General features: G+C 40.2%; 1 protein-coding gene across 1 annotated transcript in view; it reads left to right on the top strand.

The window, feature by feature from the left end:
* LOC140362556 (piezo-type mechanosensitive ion channel component 2) overlaps window positions 1-26965 on the top strand; it is a 45076-nt gene extending 18111 nt beyond the window's left edge. Inside the window, exons 18-57 of the mRNA XM_072448638.1 lie at window positions 268-432; window positions 672-713; window positions 788-820; window positions 906-1018; window positions 1602-1780; window positions 2554-2730; window positions 3507-3671; window positions 4488-4688; window positions 5129-5333; window positions 6128-6229; window positions 6314-6479; window positions 7027-7270; window positions 7350-7446; window positions 8068-8227; window positions 8927-9016; window positions 9097-9173; window positions 9247-9312; window positions 9396-9508; window positions 9881-10001; window positions 10555-10629; window positions 10735-10901; window positions 10987-11186; window positions 12785-12943; window positions 13091-13253; window positions 13290-13429; window positions 13595-13853; window positions 14488-14676; window positions 15447-15648; window positions 16687-16819; window positions 16913-17060; window positions 18167-18381; window positions 19529-19687; window positions 19828-19975; window positions 20968-21156; window positions 22219-22311; window positions 22388-22557; window positions 23661-23777; window positions 23857-23936; window positions 25198-25417; window positions 26545-26965. Of these exons, the coding sequence (XP_072304739.1) occupies window positions 268-432; window positions 672-713; window positions 788-820; window positions 906-1018; window positions 1602-1780; window positions 2554-2730; window positions 3507-3671; window positions 4488-4688; window positions 5129-5333; window positions 6128-6229; window positions 6314-6479; window positions 7027-7270; window positions 7350-7446; window positions 8068-8227; window positions 8927-9016; window positions 9097-9173; window positions 9247-9312; window positions 9396-9508; window positions 9881-10001; window positions 10555-10629; window positions 10735-10901; window positions 10987-11186; window positions 12785-12943; window positions 13091-13253; window positions 13290-13429; window positions 13595-13853; window positions 14488-14676; window positions 15447-15648; window positions 16687-16819; window positions 16913-17060; window positions 18167-18381; window positions 19529-19687; window positions 19828-19975; window positions 20968-21156; window positions 22219-22311; window positions 22388-22557; window positions 23661-23777; window positions 23857-23936; window positions 25198-25417; window positions 26545-26800 (5998 nt within the window). The 3' untranslated portion in view covers window positions 26801-26965. The remainder of the gene's footprint in view (window positions 1-267; window positions 433-671; window positions 714-787; window positions 821-905; window positions 1019-1601; window positions 1781-2553; window positions 2731-3506; window positions 3672-4487; window positions 4689-5128; window positions 5334-6127; window positions 6230-6313; window positions 6480-7026; window positions 7271-7349; window positions 7447-8067; window positions 8228-8926; window positions 9017-9096; window positions 9174-9246; window positions 9313-9395; window positions 9509-9880; window positions 10002-10554; window positions 10630-10734; window positions 10902-10986; window positions 11187-12784; window positions 12944-13090; window positions 13254-13289; window positions 13430-13594; window positions 13854-14487; window positions 14677-15446; window positions 15649-16686; window positions 16820-16912; window positions 17061-18166; window positions 18382-19528; window positions 19688-19827; window positions 19976-20967; window positions 21157-22218; window positions 22312-22387; window positions 22558-23660; window positions 23778-23856; window positions 23937-25197; window positions 25418-26544) is intronic.
* Window positions 26966-27565: the final 600 nt, after the last annotated feature.

Raw genomic sequence — 27565 nt, 5'->3', positions numbered from 1 at the left:
CTTAAATCTTACTACCGTGACATTTACAGTCTGTTGCTGAGGTTGTACATGAAATTGCCAAAGCTAATGTATCCAAAAGTAGTTTTAAAACACCTAAATAATGCACAATAGGCTTGTCAAAATATGTATACTCAAATACGGTACGATATATATACCGTAGAGTATCTAGCTTTTTCCTTGGTTTTGAAATCGAGTTTAGACCTTTAGACTGTTGTATCTTGTGTATATGAAATGTAAAGTGTGATTTGCTGTCTCTTTTCCCTGCAGTCTTCGTGATCTGGGCTTGGAGCGCTACGACACGGTGGAGTTGTTTGCTCGGATCCTTCTTCCCGCTGCTTTTCTTTTGGCCTGTATCCTCCAGCTGCATTACTTCAACTCCGACTTCCTCGAGCTGACCGACCTGGACAACGTGCCGGTGCGCCACGTGTCGAGGTGCCCAAGCTCACTTAAACAAATCATAACATTACTTTTACTAACATTTATCGGAATAACTCTCTATCCTCTCTATCCAATGGCAGTAGACAGGGAGGGAGATATGTAGAATCAAAGCTGCATAGTTGTTAAACATACTATGTCAGCGTAATGTGAACTTAAACAATAGAAATGATTTTGTATAGTTGTGCAAAGTGTAATTTAAAATCTAATCTATGGGTTTCTGTCTTTGTGTTTAGCGACGAGGAACTCAAGAGCTCAATTGCCGTGATAAGAGACACGTAAGATATGTTTTGTTCTTAGATTAAATCGCATTATATTTTGTTGGAGTTACATTTAGTTTTCTCTTTTTCAGCATTAAGGAAACCATTGCAAAGTTCAGAAATAAGTAAGATTCCAATATTTCATGGGCAGTTTTTTATTACTAGGCTTTGTTTCATCGTTGATTTTTATTTTATTTTTGAATCTTTCAGGCTGGCGAAGGAGCAGATGGGAGCAGGCAAAAGCCAGGACACTCTGGACAGTGTTGGTCTCCAAATGTCTTCAGAGAAAGACCCTGAAGAGGAGCCAAGTGAGGCGGGGGAAGGTAACGGTGAAGGACGCACAATATACCGGGAACCTGAATGGTTGCGATTTTGAAATCGCAAAACCATAAATAATACAAGATACAAAATAAGTTATAAAAAAATAGCTGTGTCTCATGTATTAGTTCAGCAGGTCATACTGTATTTCGTCATCTTTAAAATGTTAATGTAGATGTGTTTTAAATATACATTTCCCCACAAATCAATGCAGCCAAATGCAAAATAATGTCTTCTTATAATTGAATGATGCATGGTAAAATAAAAATATGTATGTCACATACGGGAGGTGCGTGAATAGAGAAATGGTTATCGCAGTTCTTGTTACGCAAATATGCAAATTTAGATGATTTGACATTTGAGCACATTTCTTATGCTTTTTAAAATATCGTTATTGAGATCTACGCATTTGTTTTTCTCTTTATTACCATAGTTATGACAAATGTAATGCCGTGTACTCCCCATTGCCCTCTTCAGTGCCTGGTTGTGTCTGTTGACTTTCGAACTGCCCAAATATCAAATTGACAGTGAGTTAACTGGTGACACCGACATGGCTGTGGCTCATTGATGTCCCTCCTCGCTCTTCAGACAGCCCTCCCAGCACTGCAGCTGTGGACCAGTGGGACGTGATCGTGGACCGGGCCAGCCTGCTGCTGTACCAGGCTTTGACAGGACTGCACCGACTCCAGGAGCTCATCTGGAGACTCATGGAGCTGCACAGTCTCAAAATAGTGTCCTCTGGTATCATCTGGGTCTCATTGCAAGAGGTAACTGGTTTAGTTCTGTAACGGATGAACACATTTGATATCTCTGCACTTTAGAAAAATTGCAATTAGACGGTCTTCTCAAGTTTTCCCGCCTTCCTAGGTCCGGACTGAAAAGGAACAGAGGCGGGCTAATGCACATAAAGGGTACAAAGTTAGAAATGCAAGAAAACAGGAGATTTGTGGATGCAGAGAGAGTGCATATGAAGTTGGCTGGTGAGAGAAGAGAAAGCAGAAAATTGACATAATATTTACACAAAGATTGGCCCTCAACATTCAGATTGAGTGGCAGAATTATAGACGGCACAACTAAATACATTTGTTCAGCTTTCTTGCCTCATTTTTGTCTGTGGAGTTTTTGTTTTGTTTAATTTAACTTGATATTTTAAAATGGGGTTTCGTCTGTGCAGAGCTTAGCTAGCTAGCAGGGGGAGACAAAGGACATTTCTACTCACCCACAACAATTCATTTCCTCAACACAGACTCAGAAAAATCACTTTTGTACTTTGGGAAAGGTAATCAAACTGTGTGTGATCCCAAAGTGTGAGCGTAGCCGCAGTGTGACGTTGTTTATCTGCTTTTCTGAGATTGTTGACTTGATTTTCTTTTTTAGATGTCATGTTAATTATAGTTCTTTTATATTTGTTAAATTTGAGTGAAGCTGCTCTGTTACATTTGTTGTAATGTCGTCTGCTTAAAGTCTGAGGCGCGTGGAGAGAACATGTGGTAATGGTTGACGTACAACTCTCCTGCCGTCATGTTTCTCTTTTGTCCAGGTGTCTCTGATGAACATGCTCTTCCTGGTCTTCTGGGTCTTCGCCCTCCCGTTCCCGCGGTTACGACCTCTAGCCTCCAGTGTCTCTGCCGTTCACGCCTGCATCATGGTGGTGTGCAAGATGTTCTACCAGCTCAAAGTCATCAAGCCCCTCGACTACTCGTCCAACTGCACTGCTGTGAGTACGAGTTAGAGTCAGGCTTAACGTTAAGTGGAAACAGTACTTTTGAACACCTCTGACTGGAATATTCTTTTCATTCTTTTCATAACAATGGTGTAGAGTAGTGCTGGGTGCCTTTGTGTCCCAGAGACATTCACAGTCATAACATTTCAATCACAGCCAATTTTTGAATGTGAATTGTTACACGATATTTGTTTTTGTTTTAGTATATTAATGATTTTGAACCGATTTCAATAATATTTGCTTCTCTTTACAGGAAACATGAAGAAACCACTTTTTTCTTGTTGCTCTCAAAGTAATCTAATTGTTTCTCAATGTTTCAGTCATGGAAATACCTTATTTGTTATAATATCGAACCCTTATACACCTGTCCCTAAGGTTTCCATCATTCCTGTTACCATCACTGAAAATCAGACAGTTATAGTCAGAAAGACTTTTCCCTCGATCTGAGCAGGGACAGAGCTCACGTTCTATTCCATTTTTAATGCTTAAACCAAAAATGTTTTGTTCTCCATTTTTATTTTTTTAATATCTAAATGTAAATATTTACTAGCTAGCAGGAACCAGCATTTTTTAATGTCTCTCATGGTAATGTCATTCCAAACAGGACAATCCTTACAAAAAGTGATGAAATAAGTTTCAGATGTGCATTTTTCAACCATGAACATATATCGTTTAATTATGTTACTATACATCATTTTTCAATTGTTCAAAGTTGAAGCGGCAGACATTTGGTGGAATAAGTGGTGCTTATGTGTGTGTTTGCTTGTCAGGGTCTGCTGCAGTCCAACAGTTCTGGTTTTACTGAGGAAGAAGACTTGAGGAGTAACATGGTGGAGCTGCTGAGTAGGTCCCTCCTGTACATTGAGCCTGTGGACCCAGTTTACTGGTGTGGGGCTCTTCGGAAGTGTGAGGGCCGGATCCTCCCCTGCCTCAGAGTAAGAACTCTTCATAGTATTTACTCTTCACTGTCGTAGTATCAAACACACTCACTCACTGGGCAGGTTATTTGTGCTCAGAAAGTAATGGAAACAAATTTGATTTACTGGTATTTATTGATTTATTCGTAGCGCTGAAATAGCATTTACGTCTTTGCTTAAGTCTTTGCTTTTGGGGGTTTTGATTTAGATTTTATTTAATTTCATGTAAAATATTTGGCAAGCTGAGATGATGCCATCTCTCATCTCCCACCTCTCCTGCAGTGTCCATTAGAGATGCACCGATTGCAAAATTCTTGGCCTGCCAAAACCGTTTTTTCCGATTTTCTATCTAGCTACTAATTTCCCCACAAACTACCCAGTATTATATAAATGAAAAAGGTGCATGTTTACAGGACACATGTTTTATAATATAAAATGTAATTTATTTTGTGGAAAAATAGAAAAATAAATAACTATTTATAAAAATAATATACATATACAGAACAGGAACAAAAAGGAGAGTCATCTCTGATTGGCTGCTGCGCCGCCTCGCCGCAGAAAAGTTTAACAAATCTGAACTTTTCTGCGGCGAACAATTTTAACGCCTTGAAGCTTATACGCCCGTCAAAGCGTCAAGAGCGGAAAACGGCAAAACGCACCCCACGCACCGCGCTCCACGACGAAAAAGCAGGAATTGCGCAGGAGGTGTTTGCGTATAGTACTTTTTGACACAGATTATTTTATGCTTTTAATTTAATAATACCTTCTATGAAATATTATTGTCATTTCATTCCCACCCGTCACTTGCATAGCTCTATCCATCTTGTGTTGCAGAACCACTTGATGATTTTGGGGCTTCTGGTTTTCGAGGCGACCGTCTCTCGTCACCAGTTGTATTTCCGTCTCCATAACGACCTGAAGCCTCCTCCCTTCAGTATCCTGTTCCAGGGAATCACTCGGCAAAACCTGGACCACGCCATTCTACCCTGCATCAAATACTTCATCAACTTCTTCTTTTACAAATTTGGACTCGAGGTATCGAGCTTTGCTCTAGTGGACACATTCAGGGCAAGAATCAAATCATGTAAAAACAAATATATCGTTTTATATATTGAGTGATGGTGAGTTTAAGAGTAACACACACTTCCTGTATATGTATATATTTGATACTTAAAAAAGTGCTTTTGCTCAGAACCCTCAACTTACTGTGGATTCAGTTCTTAATTTTCAGTCGCAAATTGGGCTGCAGTCGACTAAAGAAATGCCTGGTCTACTAAACTATCTCTATGACAGGACCAAATATCCGATCCAAACTGCACTCAAAAGACCACAAGCTCACTGGATTTCATTCAAAAATAACTAGTTGTACATATCCAGGTACAGGTAGAAGTAAACTAGGTATTCATATGTAAAAAAGTCAGAATAAACTCAAAATATTCCTTTTCTTGCTGACTAATGTGCCCGCTCGTCCACAGGTGAGTTTGATAGTCGCGGTGAATGTGATTGGCCAGAGGATGGACTTCTACGCTCTGCTCCACTCGTGTGCTCTGCTGCTGGTGCTGTCCCGGAGGAGGAGGAAGGCCATCGGGGAGGTGTGGCCCAAATACTGCTGCTTCACCGCGGGGCTCATGGTGCTGCAGTATCTGCTCTGCATCGGGATCCCTCCTGCTCTGTGCGTTGGTACGGAACTGTGGAAAACATATGATGGCTCTGTAAAAGGCTCTCAATAACTATCAGGCTCTAGTCCAGGGCTTTTCAACTGAATTTCTCCATAGCCAGATTTTTGGGTGGGCTGGAGTTTGGGGTCACACGAAATATCCGCTTGATCTATAATAATGATAATATAACAACAATTGCTTACATTTTGAAAAGTACAATACTAATAATTAAACTAGGACTGGACATGTACCAACCAGGTCTTAACCAGGACTAGCCCAAAATTAAACCAGGACTGAACCAGGTCTAAAGCAGTAAACGAGAAAATATATCTTTTAATATTTGGAAAATGGCCACGTCCAATGAGGTTCATTTGGTCTTATGAAAATGTGATGTTGCTGTGACGCGTCTTGTCAGCCGATTTACACAGGTTTTGCCGTCTTCATATCGCTTGAGGCGCTGGTCTAAAAAAAGTGTGACAATATAATGATTTCACATAAAAGTATAGTGTATGTATACAGATAGTATTATACAGAGCAAAGTAAAGAGCATCTTGAACGTGAAAAGGCTGCCTAAACCATCCAGTTACTTCCAAAACTCCAGCTAACTCACTCCACGTGTCCTAATGAAATAATGAGTGACTAATAAGAGATTTGATTGTCTAAGTAAGACACCATCAACCAACGTATTGACCAAATGACCACTCTGAAGAACAGCACTACATAAAGCCCTCTACTTATATATTCCTAATTGTTCACATTTGCATTCATTTGTACATGCAACTGTCAGTGGCTATAATGCTTTAGTTTGACTTTTAGACTATCCCTGGAGAACTGCATATCGACCTCTAACCTCCAACGTGATCAAGTGGTTTTACATGCCGGACTTCGCCATGAGACCCAATCCGCTCTTCATATTCTGTAATTTACAATCTCTTTCAAACAATTTCTAACTCAAACAGTAATGATTGCTCTTCGAGTCAGTGAACGTGTGTCTCTTTTCAGACGACTACCTGCTGCTGATATGCGCCTCGCTCCAATGGCAGGTTTTCGAGGAGGAGAATCGGGCTGTGGTGCGACTTTTGGCTGGAGATAATGTGGAGATCAGCCGCAGTCTGGACCCCTGCTCCTTCAACCAGTTCATACCGGTCAACAACTTCCTCCACTGCAGGTAACTCTAATGTTATAACTAAATCTCCCTCAGCATGGAGCTTCAGAGACATTTAAACCAGAGCGTTTGGTTTTTACCTCTCTAATTCACTCTCCCGTACGCCTGTTCTGTTGAAAGTCCATTACATAAGTTTGTGATTAAAGAGATAATCTTTAATTCATGTGTGCTTGGACTTGGGAAAGCTGTTCCTGTTAAACCCAGTATGCTGAATAAGTGCTGACAATGCAATATGTCTCCAGTTAAACACACTTTAAATTGACAGAACTGGACAGTGAATATTATATCTGCGTTTATAGTGTATAGGAACATACAACAACATTGTTTTGTTGATATACTGTTGAATCTATTGTTGCCTCAAAACCCTGTCTTAGCACTGGCCATTTTTCTGTTGCTCAAAACAAGTCTGTCACGTGAAATGTGAGCCGCTGATACTAAAGCTGTCCATTGTATGCACCATGTCATTATTGTTATGTTACATCTGATATTTTAATTCATAAACCAACCTTCTTCTGCCCTTGTCAACTCCACTTTTCTTTTCCTTTTGCAGATCCTACCTGGACATGGTGAAAGTGTTTGTCTTCAGTTATTTCTTCTGGCTGGTGCTCTGCCTCATCTTCATCACCGGAACCACGCGCATCAACATCTTCTGCCTGGGATACTTAGTGGCCTGCTTCTACTTCATGCTGTTCGGAGGCAGCGTCCTGATGCAGCCTGTGCGATACATACTCAGATTGTGGGACTGGCTCATAGGATACACCTGCTTCGTCATCGCCATGAAAAACCTACTATCTGTGAGGAGAATTTGACTTCCTCCACGTCAATAACTGTCTGTATTCTTCCATGATTTGCTTACTGTGTGTATGGCCTCAGCTGGGCTCCTGTGCGTACCTGGACAGTCTGCTGAAGAGTGGCTGCTGGCTGATTCAAGCCTTCAGTATGTTCTGCACCATCAAAGGATACGATGTCCGTAAGTGTTTCGCAGTAAGGTCTGAGCACCTGGAAGCCACAGCATGTCCAAATATTTGCTCTTGACCTGTTCACTCAATTAAGATAAAGTAAAAGAACGTTATCAGCACTTTTAAGTTGAACATTTGCTCAGTCTTTGCTCAGGCATTTGAATCAAGAACCAAGGAACGAATGCTGAAAGATTACATCGCCAAAACAAAACCGCCATAATGAAGATACTTTTTTAATGAGATAATAACAATGCACAGTAATGAACATCCAATTAGCCACGATGCTAATTTCTTCCTGCACCAGATAACAAAACAAAATTCAACATACAAATAGCAGTTTAGTAGAACAATGTTAGTTTTTTGGGTCGTAGGCTTCTAGTTTAATCAGAATTCACTCACAGGTTTATAGTTTATTTCTATCTAAATTTGCCGTAGCTTTTCATCTGTTTTTTAGATATTGATTCCACTTTTGCCATCGCATACACGGCTGTCACCTGTATTCTCAAGCACAATACTTTTTACAAGCCGGATGAATTGAAAATGAACCCCAGCACTAACACAGCACTAAGTTTCAGCATTAAAACGTTCCTTTCTCCTTTTTGCCTGATGTCTGTGGCGCTCGTGTGTTTCAGCTGAGCCCGACGACGAGTGCGAGTTGCCTGAGGGAGAGGCGGGCATCGTGTGGGACGCCATCTGCTTCACAGTGCTCCTGGCCCAAAGGAGGGTCTTCCTCAGCTACTACTTCCTCTACGTAGTGTCAGACCTCAAGTCCTCCAAGATACTGGCCTCCAGGTCTGTACGACTCTGCTAGATGAACAGGAAAGAACAAAAGGATGAAATTATGCTTTTTAATGCCTTTCAAAACCACCTTTAGGACAAGACTGTGTAACCTTATAAACATCTGACAGAACAACCTCTGCACTTTATTAAAACAATAGAGCAGTTCAGCTTTGAAATATAGAAAAAAAAAGCAAAACATATATATAGAAGTTGAGACACTGCACGTTAAAAGGAAAACAACATTTTTCTGTAGTGTATAAAAGTAAGCATAAAATGTAATATATATATTTTTAAATCATGTTAAGTTTTCAAATAAAATATATAGAGGGATTTTTTTATTTCTTCATTTTAGGGTAGCACAATTTTGGGAATTTTTTTTTAAAAGTATTGAGAAGCTTAAGATTAGATTTGTAATCGTTTTCAAAGTAGGATTCTGTTTACATTGCACATCATAAATAACTCCAGGAGCATTATTTGAATAGCTAGAAGTACAAGTACAGTGAAATACAAGAAGTACAAGTACAAGAAGAATACATTATACCCTTTGCAATGTGATAATCGCACCAACTGAAATTGCGACTTTGATTCAGTTTCAATATATTGTCATCATGTTGACATTTTGTTGACAAAAACCGTACAGAGGGATTTTGGATATCTTATTTAGTATAAACTGTTTCTGAAATCGTGAGTGAATATTTTGTGTTACTTTAGAGGGGCTGAACTGTTTGAAGCAAAGGTAAAGAAGTTGGTAGCTGCTCGTCTGGAGGTGGAGAAGAAGTCTGTGGTCACGCTTAAGAAACAGTAAGAACAAATAAGAAAATGTCTTCTGTCATTAGTATTATCTATTCTATTTTACATAAAACACTACATTTACTTTGTAGAATGGAAAAAATCAAGTCTAAACAGAAGGGTCGACCTGCCCCGATGGAGCTAGCAGGACCAGAGGAGCCCACCGAAGGTAACCTTTAAATCTTTGTAAGACACTGTGCTACTGTTTGACCTCAATAACATGGACATGACTGTGATTCCAGGTGATGAGGAAAAAGCAAAGAAAGATACAGGAAAGTGGTGGAAGCCATGGGTTTCATCGCCTGGAGGTATGATTACATTTAATATATGCAACAACAGTATTCACAGGCCCAATATTATTTTACTCTTTTGGTCATTTTACATTGAACAGTGGAAAACAACTGCGGGTATCACCTGTTTGAGAGCGACAGTGAAGAAGAAGAGGAGGAGGGCACAGAGAAGAAAGAGGAAGAACAGCCTTCCAAGAAGAAATCTGCTTTTCAGGTAGATGCAGACATTTGAAAATGTATATGGGCCTACAGTAAATATACATGTATATTTACAAAAAGTAAAATAAACAAATCTATGTGAATGTTTTGAAGCACCTGTTTACAAATGTATTAAGAGCAAAAAGTTGAGAACTATTTGAATGCATTCAATTTGTGCTTTTTGTGAAAAGTACTTTCTACCCAGTCCAGTGCAAACATGTAGTGTAGTAGTAAGTACAGATCCTGCTCTCATATGTAGAGAAGTAAAGATGACTAAATTAATGTACACAATTTACCGAAGTAGTGTGTTTACTTTTGTACTTAGTCACTTTTCACTGCTGGTGTAGGATGTGTAAAACTAATAGATTTTACATTTGGACATCTGCAGTTGGCCTATGAAGCGTGGGTGACCAGCTCTAAAAATGCTCTTAAAGACCATAAAAAAGAGAAGAAAAAGATCAAGAAAGAGGAAAAGAAGAAAGCCAAGAAAGAGCTGCAGAAAAAACAGGGTGAGAAATGTTATTGAATTATTGTAAAATATTGTATTTCAACAAAAATGTGCTTTAAAAATGTGTGAACAAAAACTGGGATTAACCGTTACTTAACAATTTATTTCACAACCCGGGCGGTTTTATCAAAGCAAAAGCCTGAGATGCAATTGCAGTGATTGGATTTGACTGCATTTGGAGATTTAATCGGACATTATGATTCAGATTTTAGGTTTTACTCACAGATAAATTGACCCCCACAATACTTCATACTTCATTTTATTTACTCCAGTCATATTACATACTTTTTTATAAATTATATTTTTTTGTCAAGCTCAAATTCATTTTTTATTTTTCCATTCTTTCTAAAATTAAAGCTAACTAACTAACTAACTAACTAACTAATTGTTGCCTATTTTCTGTTATAAAGCCTTAAAACCATTAGCATTTCGATCCGTTGTCATTTTATATTTGTAAAGCGTCGATTTGCTGAACAATTGCATGTAAATGTCAAATATAGTTTATGCCTTAACCAGTTTTTACTTGCATTCATAGACATTACATTATTTTCCAGGTATTGAAAGAGCCGATTCTAGTGAGGATGAACTTGATGAAATCACAGTTGATGAAGAGGCACCAGAGGAGAAAGGTAGCTCTACAAGGACCCAACACAACCATACATTACCGCTCTACTTAATATGTTATTGATATTTTACTGCCAACATAACACGATTTATTTGACATATCTGTCCAGAAAACATCCTCCAGCGTGTCATCAGCACTCTTAAGTTCGGCTGGGCGTTCGTTCAGTCTCTGCTGGACGATCTGACGGAGGGACTCAACTCGTTTTGCAAAGACAGCCTGGCTATCTCCAAAGTGTTGCTGTTGGAGAGAGCGCTCCTCAACCAGCAGCTGAAGAAGGTCACGAGGACAACCTAAAGACCGACAGTACACGTGTGGTTTGTGCCCTTTTCAAACAGCCGATCTTCTTGTGTGCGTCCTCCAGGGCAAAGAGGTGAGCCAGGAGAGTGTGAAACAGTTCTACGAGAGCTGGATGTCACGGCAGAACACGCTGTCGTCTCGCGAGGATTTGGACGAGCCCCCGCCTCCGCTCGGCTCTCCCCCCGCGGTTCCCTCGCTGCGACGGGGCTACGCCAAACTCAAGAACCAGGCCTCCAAAGTGTCCTGGGGCAGCAGCGTGTCCAGGTATACAGTGCTATTATTTAGACAGAGGAAGTAAAATCACAAGAACAGTTCTTCTTAGAGTGCTTTGGAACAGGTCTGTGCGTCACCCAACTAATGTTTTCTCAAATAGTACCTAGATTATACTTTTTAATCATGAGGTTGTTCTCAGACAAGCCCTCAGCATAAATGCTCAGTGGTGCCCCCATGGCCCCGATCCACTTTGAAGGTGTACAAAAAATACATAGGGTTTGATATGTGTAATACAACAAGTTATTTTTCTAAATACATTACATTTGTCTTCAGTCCTGAGTGGGGTCAGGGGACCGTCAACCCTAAAGGTTTTCAACAAAAATCATCAAATTTTCTGTATTCTGCTGCATTTTAGATGCTATATTATTGGCAACATATTATTCGGCATATTAAACTATTGACGAAAACATGATATAGACATTTGGCTTTATGCACGCCGCAGTGTCAGCCTAGCGGTTCGCCGCGCCAGCTCAACGCATCACACGTCTTGTTTCATTCTCTCCTTTTTACGACTTCTAATTGAATATGAGATGAATTTTCATCACTGAAGGACCATTTTGCTCCTTGTGGTTCATATAATAAGTCTGTGGAGTCAAAACAGTTCCTCTCTGCGTTTGTTTAAACTGTGGCCTGTAGCTGCCACTGCACATCTCAGACTCACTATGGAGAGAGAGGCCACTCTTGAGTCCTAGTTTGAACTGATAAAGAATTAAAGACTGAGTAGGCCTACTGTAGGATCACTGTTTAAATGCTGCAGCACAAATAGCCATGATGTCATTCAGTCCAAACTGCCCGGTCAGGCTGGTGCCCCTCGGAGCACTTGATGCCCCACATTAAGTGCGTAATGGGAGCGGCGGCACTGATTGACGCATTGCGTAAATGCGATCAGCCATAATAGCCAATAATGCTGTGGTGGTTGTGTGGCAGAACTGGATTGGGGGGCGGAAATTAAACCTCTGTGAGATGTGGTTAAATCTACGGTAATCAAGAAACTACTTCTGGTTTATCCTCTCTGCAAAGCCTCTACGCCATGTTTTAACCTCTTTGTATAATGTTAGATGCATTAAGCACTGGAGATATTTGTGATTGCCAGTGTCTTGCAGGAAATGGCTCAATCAGTCTGTTTGTATCTGCTTTTTGCTGTATTGTTTTCACCTGAGTCGGCATTCTCTCTTGTCCAATCATCTCGCCCTAAAGCGTTTTCTGGAAAGCAAAAGTGAGTCACACCCAGCAGTTCTCAGGTTCCACTCCGGTTTAAATTGGCCGGTACAGTTCACTTTGAGACAGACGGACCGGATCCACTCCAAAATGAACCAATGGAAACGTGGCTTATTTGCATCAACAATGGGACAATGCTTTGGTGCATATCTCAGAACTATATTGCTCAAATAAACAATTACACATATAGTATCTGATCCCAGTCCCCTCTTTTCATTCTTGCCAATTTGAAAGCGTTATGAACTGGAGTTGCACAGAACGGCAGGCGCATTTCTGCTACTCTGCCCCCAGTCCACTGTGACTCACCAGTGTTTCAAGCAAGGTTTTTGATAAGACATTTAGATGAGTGTGTCCTCTGTGTGTCGGGCCAGTTGCATGACGGACGAGACCCTGCTGGGGTCGCGGCAGCCCACTCAGGAAGAGCTGGAGGAGCCCCCGCCGCCTTTAGGACCAGACCAGTTCAGACGGAGACTCCTGAAGACCGGCAACGTGGACCTCAGCTCGTTTGACACTGACGACCGCTCACCCAGGTGCTCCAAAAAAACACAAAGCGTCAGTGTTGTCGGTCTCTGTGAGATCTTGAGATATTTAATGGGCAGCAATTGTTTAAACAATAACTTATGTAACAAGAGATTTAATGAAGTAATATTGTTGCTGTTTTGACTTTGGTGGAGCAGCCTTGAAGATGTCGCTCTTCAAGAAAAGCATGACGCTCAAGACGAAGATGAGGAAGCACTGGAGGAAAGAGAGGATTGGTCCACACATTCAGAGGAGTGGGACCATGCGAGCTGTGGGTTTGAGCAGGACCAGGATGAAGACTCCAGACGGGAGGAGGAGGAACAGGAGGAGCAGGACGAAGACTCCAGACGGGAGGAGGAGGAGCACACTGAGGATGGCAGCGTCTCCCTGTGCTTCAGAGACAGCGATGCAGAGAAAAGCCTCGATCTCCCACTATCCCCCAGGCCTCTGAGTCAGGAAACCAGGAACCTCACCGCCAGCGAGTTACTGCTCAACAAGTAAGTACACTGAGAAAATCTGTTAATATTGTGTTTTTAATTGGACTGTGTATGAGAGAGGGAAGGACATGCATCAAATTGTCTCCTCTGCCAGTAAAAGACTAAATCAAATTGAAACTGGAAATTGCTTCAACGTATAAATAAATGCCTGTTTTTACGCTTTAGAATGTTTGAGAACGATGAGATCTCGGAGTCCGATAAGTTCTTCCTGAAGTTGCCTCGCCCGCTGAAGCTGCTCTTCGCTCTCTACAACACCATGGTGTCCAAGTCCGAGATGCTGTGTTACTTTGTGATCATCCTGAACCACATCGTGTCGGCGTCGCTGCTGTCGCTCATCCTGCCCATCCTCATCTTCCTGTGGGCCATGCTCTCTGTGCCCCGGCCCACCAAGCGCTTCTGGATGACCGCGATCATCTACACTGAGGTAAGGCCTGTGCGCTGCCAGTCTGAGGTAGGTAGATGTCATACTTTAATTAAACTGTCCACAGGTTGACAGTTTTGTGTGGGTGTGTGTGGACATATTTGAACAATGTTTACATGTCAAAGACTACATTTGGGTTGTCAAAAAAAAATCTATATTGAAATACTGAATCTACTCATCAATTATTTATTCTTTTTTTCTGACATTTTGATTCAATTTTTCTTATTTTTTTCATTTTCTACTGATTTTTCCCATTAGGGGTCATGGGTGACTGGAGCATATCCCAGTGACTTTAGGCCTTAGCGTGGACAGGGAGCAGCTCATTGTGGGGTTAGCTTTAATAAAGTCTTCCTGTTGTATGCAACATTTTGAACACTTCAAACAACAGTCCTAATTTGTCATCATTCCTAGCAGCCCAACAACGTGAAGATAACTGATAGCTCTCCCTTTTTACCCAGAAACAAGACAAATTTAGCTTTGTTTTAACTTGTATTATTTAGCCATACAGTCTAATTCAAACAGTCCAATATTGTATTTTCTTGTGAAATAGATGATATGTGGCATCACCATTATCTGGCATGGACCGCCTCCTCATTTACTTGTATAATCCTTCCTCCTTTGTTTGCCCTGTGTGAAGCTGACGGTGGTGGTGAAGTACTTCTTCCAGTTCGGGTTCTTCCCCTGGACCACATCAGCGTACAGAGGCATAAACGCAGACAGGCCGTTTGCTTTGCCAAACATCCTGGGAGTGGAGAAGAAGGACGGATACGTTCTGTTTGACCTCATTCAGCTGCTGGCTCTCTTCTTCCACAGGTCCATTCTGAAGGTGAACTTACTGTGCCCAGCAGCGCAGCACTCAGACTTACAGTACACAGTTATTGACTTGACAAAGCAAACCAGTAATTTGTCAGGTTTTTACGCAGGACGCATTGTTTTTTTCACCCGCTCTGGAGTCAGTGTACACCTGGCGTAAAACACAGCTACTGGTCCTTTTATTAAATACATAATGCTAAATATTCATTCTCTACTATTGGAACTAGAACTACAACTGAGGTGGTCTACGTACTGTGCTTCATTGAAGTACACATTCCCCTGGTCAAATACTACTACCCTACAATAAGTAAAAGTAGCTCAGTCAAATTATATCAACTAAAGTACTGATTTTTTCGCTGGAGAAAATACTTAAAATACAAATCATTTTAAATAAGTGTTGAAGAATGATTTTCTACACTGGCACTCTGAAGCGGCCACTGTACAAGGGGCAAACCTTCTTCTTTGTGACAGTGACAGTATCTGCACACCCCAAGTCTCTGCAGGGAGCATCATGGAACAAAAGAAAAGGGAAAAATAATGGTAATCTGAACTTTATAGCTACAAAGACGGTGGCATTATTGAATCTGATTCATTTGTAAATGTTGTCTTTCTAGAAGCCTTTAGTCACCACATTTCAACCTTGTATGTGGTTGATAATGTATGTATTTTAAAAACCTCACTGTATAACGACATTGACTACTAAGATAATGTTCAGTTCCAGCCCTGTATGTAAGCACTTGTCTCTACATAATCCGAGCTAATAACTCCATGCTGCGATGACAGTGCCACGGCCTGTGGGACAACAAGGAGGTGGAGATGCCCGATTTCTTCAAGAAGCTGAAGAAGAAGGTGGACAAGAAGAAGACGCAGGGGTCAGAGAAGTCCGGCAGCAAAGAGCGGCCGCGCTGTCTGAAGTTCCTGCCCCTGAACGCCTCCACCACATCGCTATTCTGTCGTCGCAGGAGAGGAGACGCGGACACAGACGGTGAATACGTGCATCTCATCTCATCAAGGGCACATAGGAGGCAAAATCTATTGTTCTATTGAGATTTTAATCACGTTATGTACTGGTTTTCCTATGTCATCAGCTGTAGAAGTGTATTTCTAACTGCGACATGGGTCTTCTGGTGATACGCCGACACCTCCTCAGTTCAAGGGTTCATCCAGAGTACATTTTATTCACATCTGTGCTCTTTGCCTTCATGCAGACCTGGAATAGTCTTGTATAGAGAGCTGGCTGGATTTGATGGTAGTTGGGAAGCCTGGTGCCAGTGTTTCTCAAACTGTGGCATGAGTACATTGCTTCAAGTGGCGCGCAGATTCCGGTTTAATCCACAGTTTTGGCCTCGTTTGGGATCATCCTTGTTTATAACTAGTACAGCAAAGGTGTTGTTTTAGACACGGTTTAGACCGAGACCGAGAGATGTCTTGGTATAAACCTGGTTTAGATTTAGTGGCACGCAAAAGGCCAAATATTTTCTTTATGTGTTATTTTGTTTAAAAGGTTGGAACCAGTGAGTTACAGTTGCGTAAAGGTAGTATATTAGCTCTATAATCCTCTGTTTTCCTGCAAAAATAAAACACGCTAAGTGAAACTGTGAAATAATGATGTCTCTATGTTATAGTTTGTTTGTTACAAAATGTGTATCAGAAATTAAATGATACTAGTAAAATCTTAGAGGTGGAAGCAGGGCTGATGATATGGGGAAATTACAGATCTAATTGCACTTTTTCTGATTATGATTTATACATAACAAGACTTTATGGAGACAATCATATTTCGCAGGCTTCACAAAATAATTAAATATGATTTCTCTTGCAAATTAAATCCGATCCAAGCTTTTTTATTTATTTATTCAGCTTTTCAAACCAATGAGACATTCTACTTTCCTCATTTCACACATGTATTTCCACATGTAATCTAAAAATGGCAGTTTTTTATGCATTAAATATTTCTCACTGTCCGCGTCTTGTGCCCGTTCCCACTTCTGAAAATGCTGTGTGCACATTTCCTTTCGTGCAGAGGCGAAGCCCAAGAAGCAGAGCAGTAAAAAGAGAAGACACCAGAGAAACAAAACGCAGCTGACTCGAAAACAGCGCCTCCGACAGCAGATCCGAGAGAGGATGCTGCAGGCCAAAGCCGCCATCATCGAAGTGTGCGTTTGACACGTCACGTTCGCTTACAAGCGTCACAATGCTACAGACAAGTTCAACACCTCTCTTCTTCTTCTTTCCCTCCTTCCCCACAGTGGGCTCCACATTTATTTACCCATAAGGCAGTTCTTCTATGACATCATCCACCCGGACTACAGCCCTGTGTGTGACGTGTACGCGCTCATGTTTCTCATCGACGTGGTCAACTTCATCGTCACCATTTACGGATACTCGGCTTTCGGGGTAACGCTCTATTTAGATTTGGTATAAAAGGAGTATTGTAAAGCTTAGACTATACAGATTCCATCGCATGTACATTATTTATTTCAGTATTCTAATAGTAATATCAATATCAGGTCTAAAGGCAGGAACACGCTGCACGATCATTTGCCCGATTTAGGCCCAGATTTGTTTCTCCTCGACTTTGGGCGGACATGACCCAAGATTAGATCCTCGTGAGTGTGTGGCGTCAGAGCATGAACATCACCGCTACGGCAACAACCACTAAAGCAGAGCGTCAGGAGCACAGAGAGTGACACTTAGTGCGCAAAGCATCTTTTCATCCAGCATTTTTTAGAAACAAAAAGTGTGAGGATACAGAAGACTACTGTGTGACGAGGGTTTACATAAATCCACAGTCTCTCATCAGCTTTCTATGCAAAAAAATCTGATCCATGTTTTAGTAAATATTAATAACTCTTTCCTTGTCGTAAGGAGGAGTCTAAAGTGGCAGGGAAATATTTATTCTCTGCCTCTTTTGTCTCCTCACGTCAAGGCGAGTTGTTTTTCTCAAAGTTTATCTGCTGATCCGGGAAGAGCGCTCGACTTTTCACTGGTTTTCCTCAAAATGTTGACCCAGTGGAGCACGCGCGCTCTTACTTGTCTTAACACAGGGTAGTCTTGCAGCTAAACTGGAAGAGCAATACTTAAAGCGAGCGTTGCTTTACTCTAGACAGGAAACAGCTGATGCCAGGCGCGCTAGCTTTGTTAGCACACAAGTCTTTGCTCTTGAAGGATCATGAAAGTAAAAACTCTTTCTCCTCATGTCTGGGCTCTGCACTTTTTGTCTCGCGTTTATAAATCCTTTAAGACTCTAGAATCCTGTAGTGTGGACCGCCCGGTTTGAGATATAATTTGAAGTTAATGTAATTGGAATGTATTGTCACAGTCATGGCCGGAAGAGTAACCAAAAGAAAAAGTAAAATGTCAGTATTTTTTAATTCAGTCTTATTTGGTGAATTTCTGATAAATATAAGATGAGGCTGAAAATGATGGTGCACAAAGTTACCACAGATTCAACAGTGGTAAAGACTTTATATTTCAGTTCATTGACCCACGTGTGTGTTTAGAAATACTCATCAGCGGCGGATATCTCCGAGTCCCTGTCTGAAGACCAGGTCCCCGAGGCCTTCCTGGTGATGCTGCTCATGCAGTTCGGGACCATGATCGTGGACCGGGCCCTGTACCTGAAGAAGTCTCTGCTGGGGAAGTGTGTGTTCCAGGTGGTGCTGGTGTTTGGCATTCACTTCTGGATGTTCTTCATTCTGCCTGGGGTCACCGAGAGGTCAGAACTCTTTTCTCTTCTCTCTATTAGCGTATTAGAGACAGAATACATTTTTAAAACATGAAATGTTTGCCCAGGTTTAGTCAGGACCACATTTGCCTCAAAATTCTATTTGCACAATCTGTCTCTCACTATGGCATACATACGCCATTCATGTACAAACTACGGCCCAGGGGCCAAATGCTGCCCTCGGACCAATTTTTGTTGGCCCTCCTGCTTCCTGCTTAGTTGGTCCAAACAACAAAAAGTGGTACTTTTTACTGTAAAATTGGAAATAATTAAAGCATTTTGATGTTATACCAACCTAATATTAATGTTCCAAGTCTTATTAAAGGTGTAGAGGCACGGAAACAATGTCAAATGCAACATTTCGAATGATTCACTTCAACTTCGACAAATTCGACATTGTCGGGTTGTCTGTGGCTTTATGCTCAGTATAAGTTTCAAAATGAAAAAAGTTTGGACACACCCGTCTTATGTGAACAATATGAATGAACTCTTATGTGAACAATATGAATGAACTCTTATGTGAACAATATAAAAGTTAAAGAACAAATATCAGATTAAACCTGTAACGAAACGTTATGTTTACATTGTCTAACCTCAGAAACACTCTTTGTGGTGATTATTGGTTGTAACACGTCACAGTTGACTCGTATGTGAAGGGGGAGTTTTTCCACCAACTCCTTGATCATGGTCAGAACATGAAATACCAGTTAGAAACTGCTTTCCAGGGCGTTTTTTAGGTGGGAAAATCCCAGTTACCTGGAACACATCATAATTATTGGTCCTATCTATGTGAAACTAAGTCTGATTATCTAATATAATATTCAGGATAGAGGGGTAAATATAAATGCATATTTAAATTTATGATATCAAAACAAAATATTTGGAGATCTGCAAAATTAGAATAGAGTATATTAACTGTAGTTAAAACTATTTAAAATAACCTCAAAAAGGAACACAAAAGTCTAGTGTAATCCCCCAACAGGAGTATAGAGTGATATTTCTGCTTTCTACTTCTGTTGGTCATTCCCGATGCTTTGTGTATTATCAAATACAGTATGAAAACCATTGTCAAGATAATGCAAAAGAAAAAATGTGGACGTGATGTGAACACCTCTCTCCACGTTCTTTGTCTTTGCAGGAGATTCAACAGAAACCAAATTGCCCAGCTCTGGTACTTTGTCAAGTGCATTTACTTCGGCCTGTCTGCCTATCAGATCAAATGTGGATATCCAAACCGCATCCTGGGGAACTTCCTCACAAAGAACTACAACTACCTCAACCTCTTCCTCTTCCAGGGGTGAGAGAAATCCCGTCCTCTCATACATGTGCAGAACACTGAAACAAGGGCTATATTTATCTCTAGTATTGAAAATATCCTTATTTGTCTCGATATTGACAGAAATCACACGAATAAGACTGAAAATGTTGTGTCTCCAGGTTCCGTCTGGTGCCCTTCCTGACGGAGCTGCGGGCGGTGATGGACTGGGTTTGGACCGACACCACCCTGTCCCTGTCCAGCTGGATCTGTGTCGAGGACATTTACGCCAACATTTTCATCCTCAAATGCTGGCGGGAGTCAGAGAAAGTGAGCGCTGGTTTTACAGATTGTTGTAGAGAATAATATACCGTATTTTCCGGACTATAAGTTGCACCTTTTTTCATAGTTTTGGCCGGGGTGCGACTTTTACTTATATTTATTCTTATATACTTATGCTCCGGAGTGACTTATATGTGATATTATTTGTTGTTTTCACACTTGGAACCGCATTTCATACTCCAGTGCCAGTTTTTTCTTTTTCCCCACTTCTCTATTATGCATTTTTTGGCTGGTGCAACTCATAATCTGGTGCGACTTATAGTCTGGGAAATACGGTAAATTTGTTTTTGTTTTGTTTTTATTAGTAATATTATTTGAAAGGTATGTTGTAGTTATGGTTTTTAATGAGCATTTCCTCTAGAGTAAACTGAAGCAACCCCCCAGTGAAGATTTCTTACCGTACCACCAAAACATGACAGATGTAAACTCACTTGTGTTTTTATCCCCTTTTTGTCATCCTTTTAGTGGGGAAAGATAAATTTGTGATGTTCTTTTCTCATTTGTTCACCTGGCCTGTTCCAAACTCGCTTTCTTGGGGTCATTTCACTTTTTAAAGATATCTGTATCGCCAATACTCAATGATAGTGTCCCAGTGTGAGTGTTATCAGACCTGAGTTTGAGCAGCTCTGGATTTATCTCATCTGATCTTCCAATTCTCAACAAAGAGTCAGTTCTTCTTAAAATTGGATTTGAGCGTTGACTGACATGTTCGGTCCTAGGACGCGAGTGAGACAAACTCATGACAAATAATGAATAATTTCCACTAAAAGCAGGGCAGTGTGGCCATGGCAAGTGCTCTCAAAATGATTAAGATCTCACATGAATTACTAGCCCTAGATATTGTGTCCTTGTGACAGTGTTACAGTTTGACTGTGAATACGTAGTGACTCAAACATAAATGTGAACATAGCTGTGACTGATAATAATGTTAAAGTGTTAAACTCCTGCCACACTTTAAGACTGGGTTGTTTCTGTTGTAGAAATTCCCCCACACTCCGGGTCAGAAGAAGAAGAAGGTGGTGAAGTATGGAATGGGAGGTCTGCTGATCTTCGTCCTCATCGGGATCATCTGGTTTCCGCTGCTCTTCATGTCCCTGGTCCAGTCTGCGGCCGGAGTCATTAACCAGCCCGTGGACGTGTCCATCCAGCTCAGTATCGCAGGATATGAGGTTTGGACTGATGCGTGACAGTCACCAAACATGTGGTGAAAACCAAATGTATGTTTTATATTGAGTAGATAAAACACGGCCATACTCTCCCCACAGAGCTGTAGATGTCTGCGCTAATTAATATAATGGATTAATATGATGGGAAATGAATGTTGTTCCATATGTCAGACTGCAGGAGAAAGGACCTCTGTTTGACAGACTTTTACCTGTCTGGACAAATATGACATGTTTGTGATGATGATTTATAATAATAATACATTTTATTTATATAGTGCTTTTCAGGCCAATCAAAGACGCTTTACACAATAATAATAAAAACAACAACCAATTCAGAGAACATTGAGCAACACATAATGCAACACATAGAAAGATGAAAAGTGAAGTTAAAGATTAAAAGCTGTTCTAAATGAATGGCTCCTGAGGATGTGCTCAGAGCATAAAACTTTGTACACATTTGTACACAGCCCCACTGTGCTGCAGATACTGTATATGGCAAAAGCTAAAGTAGAATACAGCTGAAAAGGTCTACGCCCGTCTCATGTTCTCCTTCTTCTTATTGGTAGATAAGTAATGTCGTTTTATTACGTAAGAGCACTAGTGTGATAAATGTCACAGTGTTGATTTATTAGCGGAAGCAGCATTTATTTAGTGTTATTTTATTTATTTCTAAAACAATGTTTTAATTTTTTGTTTATTTGGTATGTTGTAGTTAGAATATTTCCATTTTGATGATCATAATAATCATCAATATAATATAATATTGTAAGCAATAGTATTGTTACCTATAAATAACATGGCTCAAGTTAAGTTTATGTTATAAATATCTTGTGTTAATGGCACAGTAGCGCAGCAGACAGCACGCTCTCCTCACAGCAAGAAGGTCTCGGACAGCGTTGGGCTTTTCTGTGTGAAGTTCTCCCTATTTCGGCTCCAGTTCCTTAAAAACAATGAACAATATGCTCCAGGATACCCCCGAAAAAGAGATTGTAAATCTCAGTGGGTTAAATAAATATAAGATAGTAACCTTTGACCCAATCTTATGTGTTCTCTTTCTGTTTTCAGCCTTTGTTCATGATGACCGCTCAGGAGCAGAACCTTGTGCCTTACACTGAGTCTGCTTTCAACAGCCTCACCAAAGCCTACGCCACACACCCAGTACGTAAGCCCATTTTCCCCTTTTCCCCTCCACTCTCTCCTTCTCATGTTCAACACTGAACTTCAAATTTCTCAGTCTGCAATGCAGTTCATCATGAACTACGAGGCGGCCGATATGACGGTGGCGAAGATCAAGAGCGATGCCAGTCTGCTGTGGAGCATCAGTCCTGCGTCTCGAGCCGCCATGATCCAGGAGCTCAGTAACTCCTCCTACATCTACATCACCCTGAGGTGGACTCTGCTCAGGTCCGCTCGCTCGCCACACACCACCACAGGACACGTTCAAACAGCAAATGTGGAAAAGAAAACATTTGTTGACTCACATTTCTAAAGTTGATGTTTGAAGCGTTATATTTATTTGGGAGTTTGTACAGCACAGATTTACCAAGCATTTCAGTTTTTTAGTTATGGTTCACACAGTTTTAAGAAAAGCACACAGAATGTTGGATATGCTTTCTTCTTATTTGGTTTTAAGTGCACTTAAATGTGCCCTTTTTAAGCTTTCATCACCTGCTTGTCTTATGAAAATATTATCACTTTGTAGTTCTGTAAACAATTAATCAACTAATCATGACTAGTCAACTGAAAAATAAAAAAAATAATGGTAGTTCTATTTTGATACGTTCTATAATGACTCTAAAACACAGACAGTGGTATCGTTGAATTAAAATGTCATATTCATAAACATTCTCTATCTAGAAGACTTCAGTCACCACATCACAACCTTTGTTTGATTGTTAAAAGTCCCAATGCACATTAGAAATAATTATTTGAATAAAAAAATAATTGTTAACTGTTGCTTTGCTTGGAATGTTCCACTGTGTGTGTTATTTAAACTTATATATGTTTATTTATTAAATTACTGGTGTTTTTATTGCCAAATAATACTTGTTATAATGACATTCTGGGGAACATTCCAAGCAAATCAATAACAGTATAGTAGGTTGCGGCCCCTCCATCTATAAATGTATATTGTGCCCCTTGAAATTCATAACATTTGCTCATTCGTTGCCAGTGCCAGTGAACATACCGTATTTTAGGCACAATAAGGCGCACTTAAAAGCCTTTCATTTTCTCAAAAAATAACGTGCGTTTTATTATCCAGTGTGCCTTTTATATGAAAAATGATCAAAAATAGACCATTCATTGTCAGTGTGCCTTATAATCCAGTGTGCCTTATAATGCGGAAAATACGTTAATGCATAACATTGTATAGGCCTGCGACAAACACAGAGCACTCTCCAAACCTTCTTTATTGTCAGTTAGTTATAGTCAGACCGTGTTCAAATCCAAGGGGACGAGGTTAGTAAGGTCTGCTGGGTGAAAAAAGCTCATTTGTGACATCACAGGAACGCCTCTATCTCCATGCACCCTGAGAGTGCGGGAGAGCACACGGTGAAATATGAAGACTCGCTTTTGAGAGAAGGCATCGTCCAAATGCTCAAGGGAAACGGTAGCAAACCAGTGTAAGCACCAAACCTGCTCAAAGATGATCGTTGCAGTGCTTACATCGACTTTATGTAACGTATTGGCTTGATCTGACAGGATAATCGATCATCTGCTTCCAAAGTTTATCCGAGGACCCAAAGGACCGGAGTCTAAAATGGCCACCAGGATGAAAGTTGGTGAGTTGGAATTGTGTACAGTTTTACATGCCAAGATCATCCTTTTATTGTCATATCACTTCTGTGCACACTGACTTGGACTTGACAGACCAGGCATCAGCTGACACACGCCTTCTGGAGGATCTGATGTGCATTACAGTTAAACGCGACCAAAATGCACTTGTAAATGGCTCCTTGATGTGACCTCTGTGTGACCTCCATTTCCTGCATTATCGCTTTAAAATGCCTTTCCATATTGTGTTTTGCTTCCTCCAAAATTTGACCCTATAGTGCACAAAAAAATCTTCTATAAAGTACACACAAAGTTGTAGTAGTTGTTTCTAAAAAAAAGAAAAAGAAAGAAAAAAAAAAAAGACGTCACATCCTTCAAAGTACTCAAAACTACAATACGTCCTCTGACTGTACAACTTCTCATTCGGGTCAAAATCTCAGAGATATTTTAAAAGTCAGTGTTTTTTTTTTTGCTGTTGAGTCCTTGAGCAAGACATCTACTGAGCTGCACGACATTGGACAATATTGTGACATACTCGTTGTGACATGTCATACTTTTGTGGTTTATCCATAGACCTGCTGCACTTCCTGTGCCTATGCCATAAACTAGTCTACGGATAAAATATTGTTATATGTGATTCACATATTAAACTGTCTATGCCTATTTACAATTGTCTAATTTTGATTTTATTAGGTGTGTTTATACCTGTTGTTCATATAAATTATAGTTTCACGCCAATCGAGCAAGTATTTGTGTAGAAAATGACATCACACCAGGAACACTCGTTCTAGTCTTAAGTTTATGCATAATTTACACAAAGAAACACATTTTTTAACTCAACATTCATTCAACAAAATAAAGTCGCTCTCATATATCTTAATTTGTCAAATCGAAAAACATTGTGACATTAGATGAGTTTTTGCCTAGTATTTGCTGGGTAATTTCCTACTGTGATGTCATCAATTACAAACAGGAAGTGAAATTATAAACTTAAAAAATGTGGTTTTCTGTGATAACATTTTGATAATTTTTTGCAAAATTCTAAACATATTGATCTCATTTTAGTTCAATGTGTCGTCCGACCTGTCAGAGGCACTTTAAGTACAGCTATATCGATAAAATTGAACAATTTTAAAATCTCTCTGCTGCGATATCGACGACCCCACGAGCCAATACTGTGATCCTGATACTTTAGCTGCCCCACTCTCCTCCACACATGTGTTTTACTCCTGCAGACAGTATTATTTCAGTTTCTCTGCTCCCCCTCAGACGTGCCGCAGCGGCCGGACCTCCACGCCCTGGCCTTCTTCAGACCGCTGTCCCTGAAGCTGGAGCAGGAGAGCAGCCCCAACGCGGAGGGCGACGTGGACCAGTGGTGGGTGGTGGAGGAGTGTTCCACCGGAGCCAAGCGCAGCTGCAACAACATCCAGATCATCATATTCAGCGACAGAGTCAGTCCGTCCAGTCTGGGCTTCCTGGCAGGACACGGGTAACGCCAAGAGAGCCTTTTCTATCTCTTTTTCTACGCTCTAGTAGTCATTTGTTTTATTCGTTTAATTTGTTGTTTTCATTTAGAATATTTTGGTTACATACAATTGTAAAACAGCAATCATACATGCTATTTGGGGGTACATATTGTTTTCTCTCGATTTTCTCTCCATGACATTGCACATAGACTTAACAGGTATGCTGGTCATCCATTTAAAACAGATTCTTGGATTGAAAACCAATTGCAATTTTTTATGATTCACGTCTTTTAACTTGCCTTTCCACTGAGTGATAGTGGGAAGCTGGGAACACTCATTTTCTTGACAATTAGGAGTGACATTTTTAGTGCAAATTACAAAAGAACAAAGATTACAATTTGATTAAACAAGAATATCAAATATATTAATAAAGCGCTTTAAAAACAACATGAAGCTTGATCCAAGTACAGCACACACCAAAATTACAATATTAAAAAACAATAAAAAACAACAAGGCAAACAAACATGACCAATAGGACAACAGCTCATTCTGGATTTAAAGCCAAAGAAGTTTGTGTTTAAAAGAGATTTTAAAGTATTAAGTGAATCGGCCCTTTTTTAATCCACAGATGTATTTTTACAAAGGTAGATTGTTGTTTTACATTTCTTAAATCAAGCTAGTACTTGTATGACACATATTAAAAATATAAATGTAAGTAATACTTAAGATTTATTTCAAATTTCAAAGACTTTAATTTGAAACATTTGAAGAACTTTCTTTTTTAGAAAAGTGGCCTTTTATGTGGCCTTTTTTTGTTATTCTAATGTTATTGCATTTATAATTTTTTTAATTTTCATTTTTTTTAATCATTAATTTGAATGACTACAAGGGGTTTTCATATGCTGATTTGTCATGATTACACTGTGAAGCAGCTTTATGATTAAAGGCAGTTTTAGCTTAAAAACCCCATTAAATGTTCAGTTTTTTTTCAAAGTGCACAACTTTTCTGGTCTGGGGTACGTCACCTTTTTGTCTCCATGGAGATGTAACCTGAATTAAACTGTCTTACATTTATTCTGATGTTTTATGGCTCAAAAGTGCCTCGAAAACTTGATCATACTGAGCTGTGATTCCCTACTCTCTCCGCAGCATCGTGGGCCTGTACATGTCGGTGGTGCTCGTCATTGGGAAGTTTGTGCGCGAGTTCTTTAACGGCATCTCCAGGTCCATCATGTTCGAGGAGCTGCCGTGCGTGGACCGCGTGCTCAAGCTCTGCACGGACATCTTCGTGGTGAGGGAGACCGGCGAGATGGAGCTGGAGGAGACGCTCTTCGAGAAGCTCATCTTCCTCTACAGGTCGCCCGAAACCATGATCAAGATGACCAGGGAGAAGAAAGACAGCTAGGAAGAGAACATGTTATGGACAATGCCTCGTGTACTGTATAAAATCATGTTTATTACTAGGATAATATGGATAAGTGTAGAAATATGTCACGTCTGATTAAAAGGGCTCAGACGCTTGTAGTGTTGTCATGATATTAAAGTAGTACACTATTTCAATACCAGGGAATAGGCTCATTTCTGGATACAGATTTCAATACCACGATTAAAAAAGAAAAGAAAAAGAGCTTAACTAAATACTGTAATTTTCAGGATCAAATAAAGTATTTTTTTCTTTATTAATTTGTCGTTTACGCTCAAGCTCATTCTAAAACAATTTTATTTGTATTTATTCGTCTATACTCTATCAAATGAGTATATTGTTATCTTAGCATAGATTTGTATCCGATTTTTGATACGTTTGACAATCCTAGTTGCTTGTAGGTTGGGTTCCCTCGACACAACATTCAAAACTTCTGTAATTACTTATCCACATTTTCAAACGTGTAGCATAAAGTTTAATGTCCTTTTTGGCAGTAAAAAGGTGAAATCTGTGGGAACAAAAGCGTGTTACCGACATGGACGTCGCTCGACCCAGGTCTCGATTTGTGTGAATGCTGTAAAATTGAGTAATAACGTGAACATGTAAGCCTAAAATGTTTTAGAAAGTGTGGTTGTTTGATATAATAAAGTTCATGAACACTATTCTTTGTAATACATTTAAGTCCCCAGTAGATGGCAGTATTTTCAGACTTAATTTTGGTGGCTCGTCTAAAGTTCATTTTAGCAT

The sequence above is a fragment of the Eucyclogobius newberryi genome, unplaced genomic scaffold, assembly GCF_026437365.1.
Source record: "Eucyclogobius newberryi isolate DKJ021-1_F unplaced genomic scaffold, fEucNew1.0.hap1 SCAF_17, whole genome shotgun sequence".
Classification (NCBI taxonomy): domain Eukaryota; kingdom Metazoa; phylum Chordata; class Actinopteri; order Gobiiformes; family Gobiidae; genus Eucyclogobius; species Eucyclogobius newberryi.
This window is presented reverse-complemented; position numbering and strand designations above follow the sequence as displayed.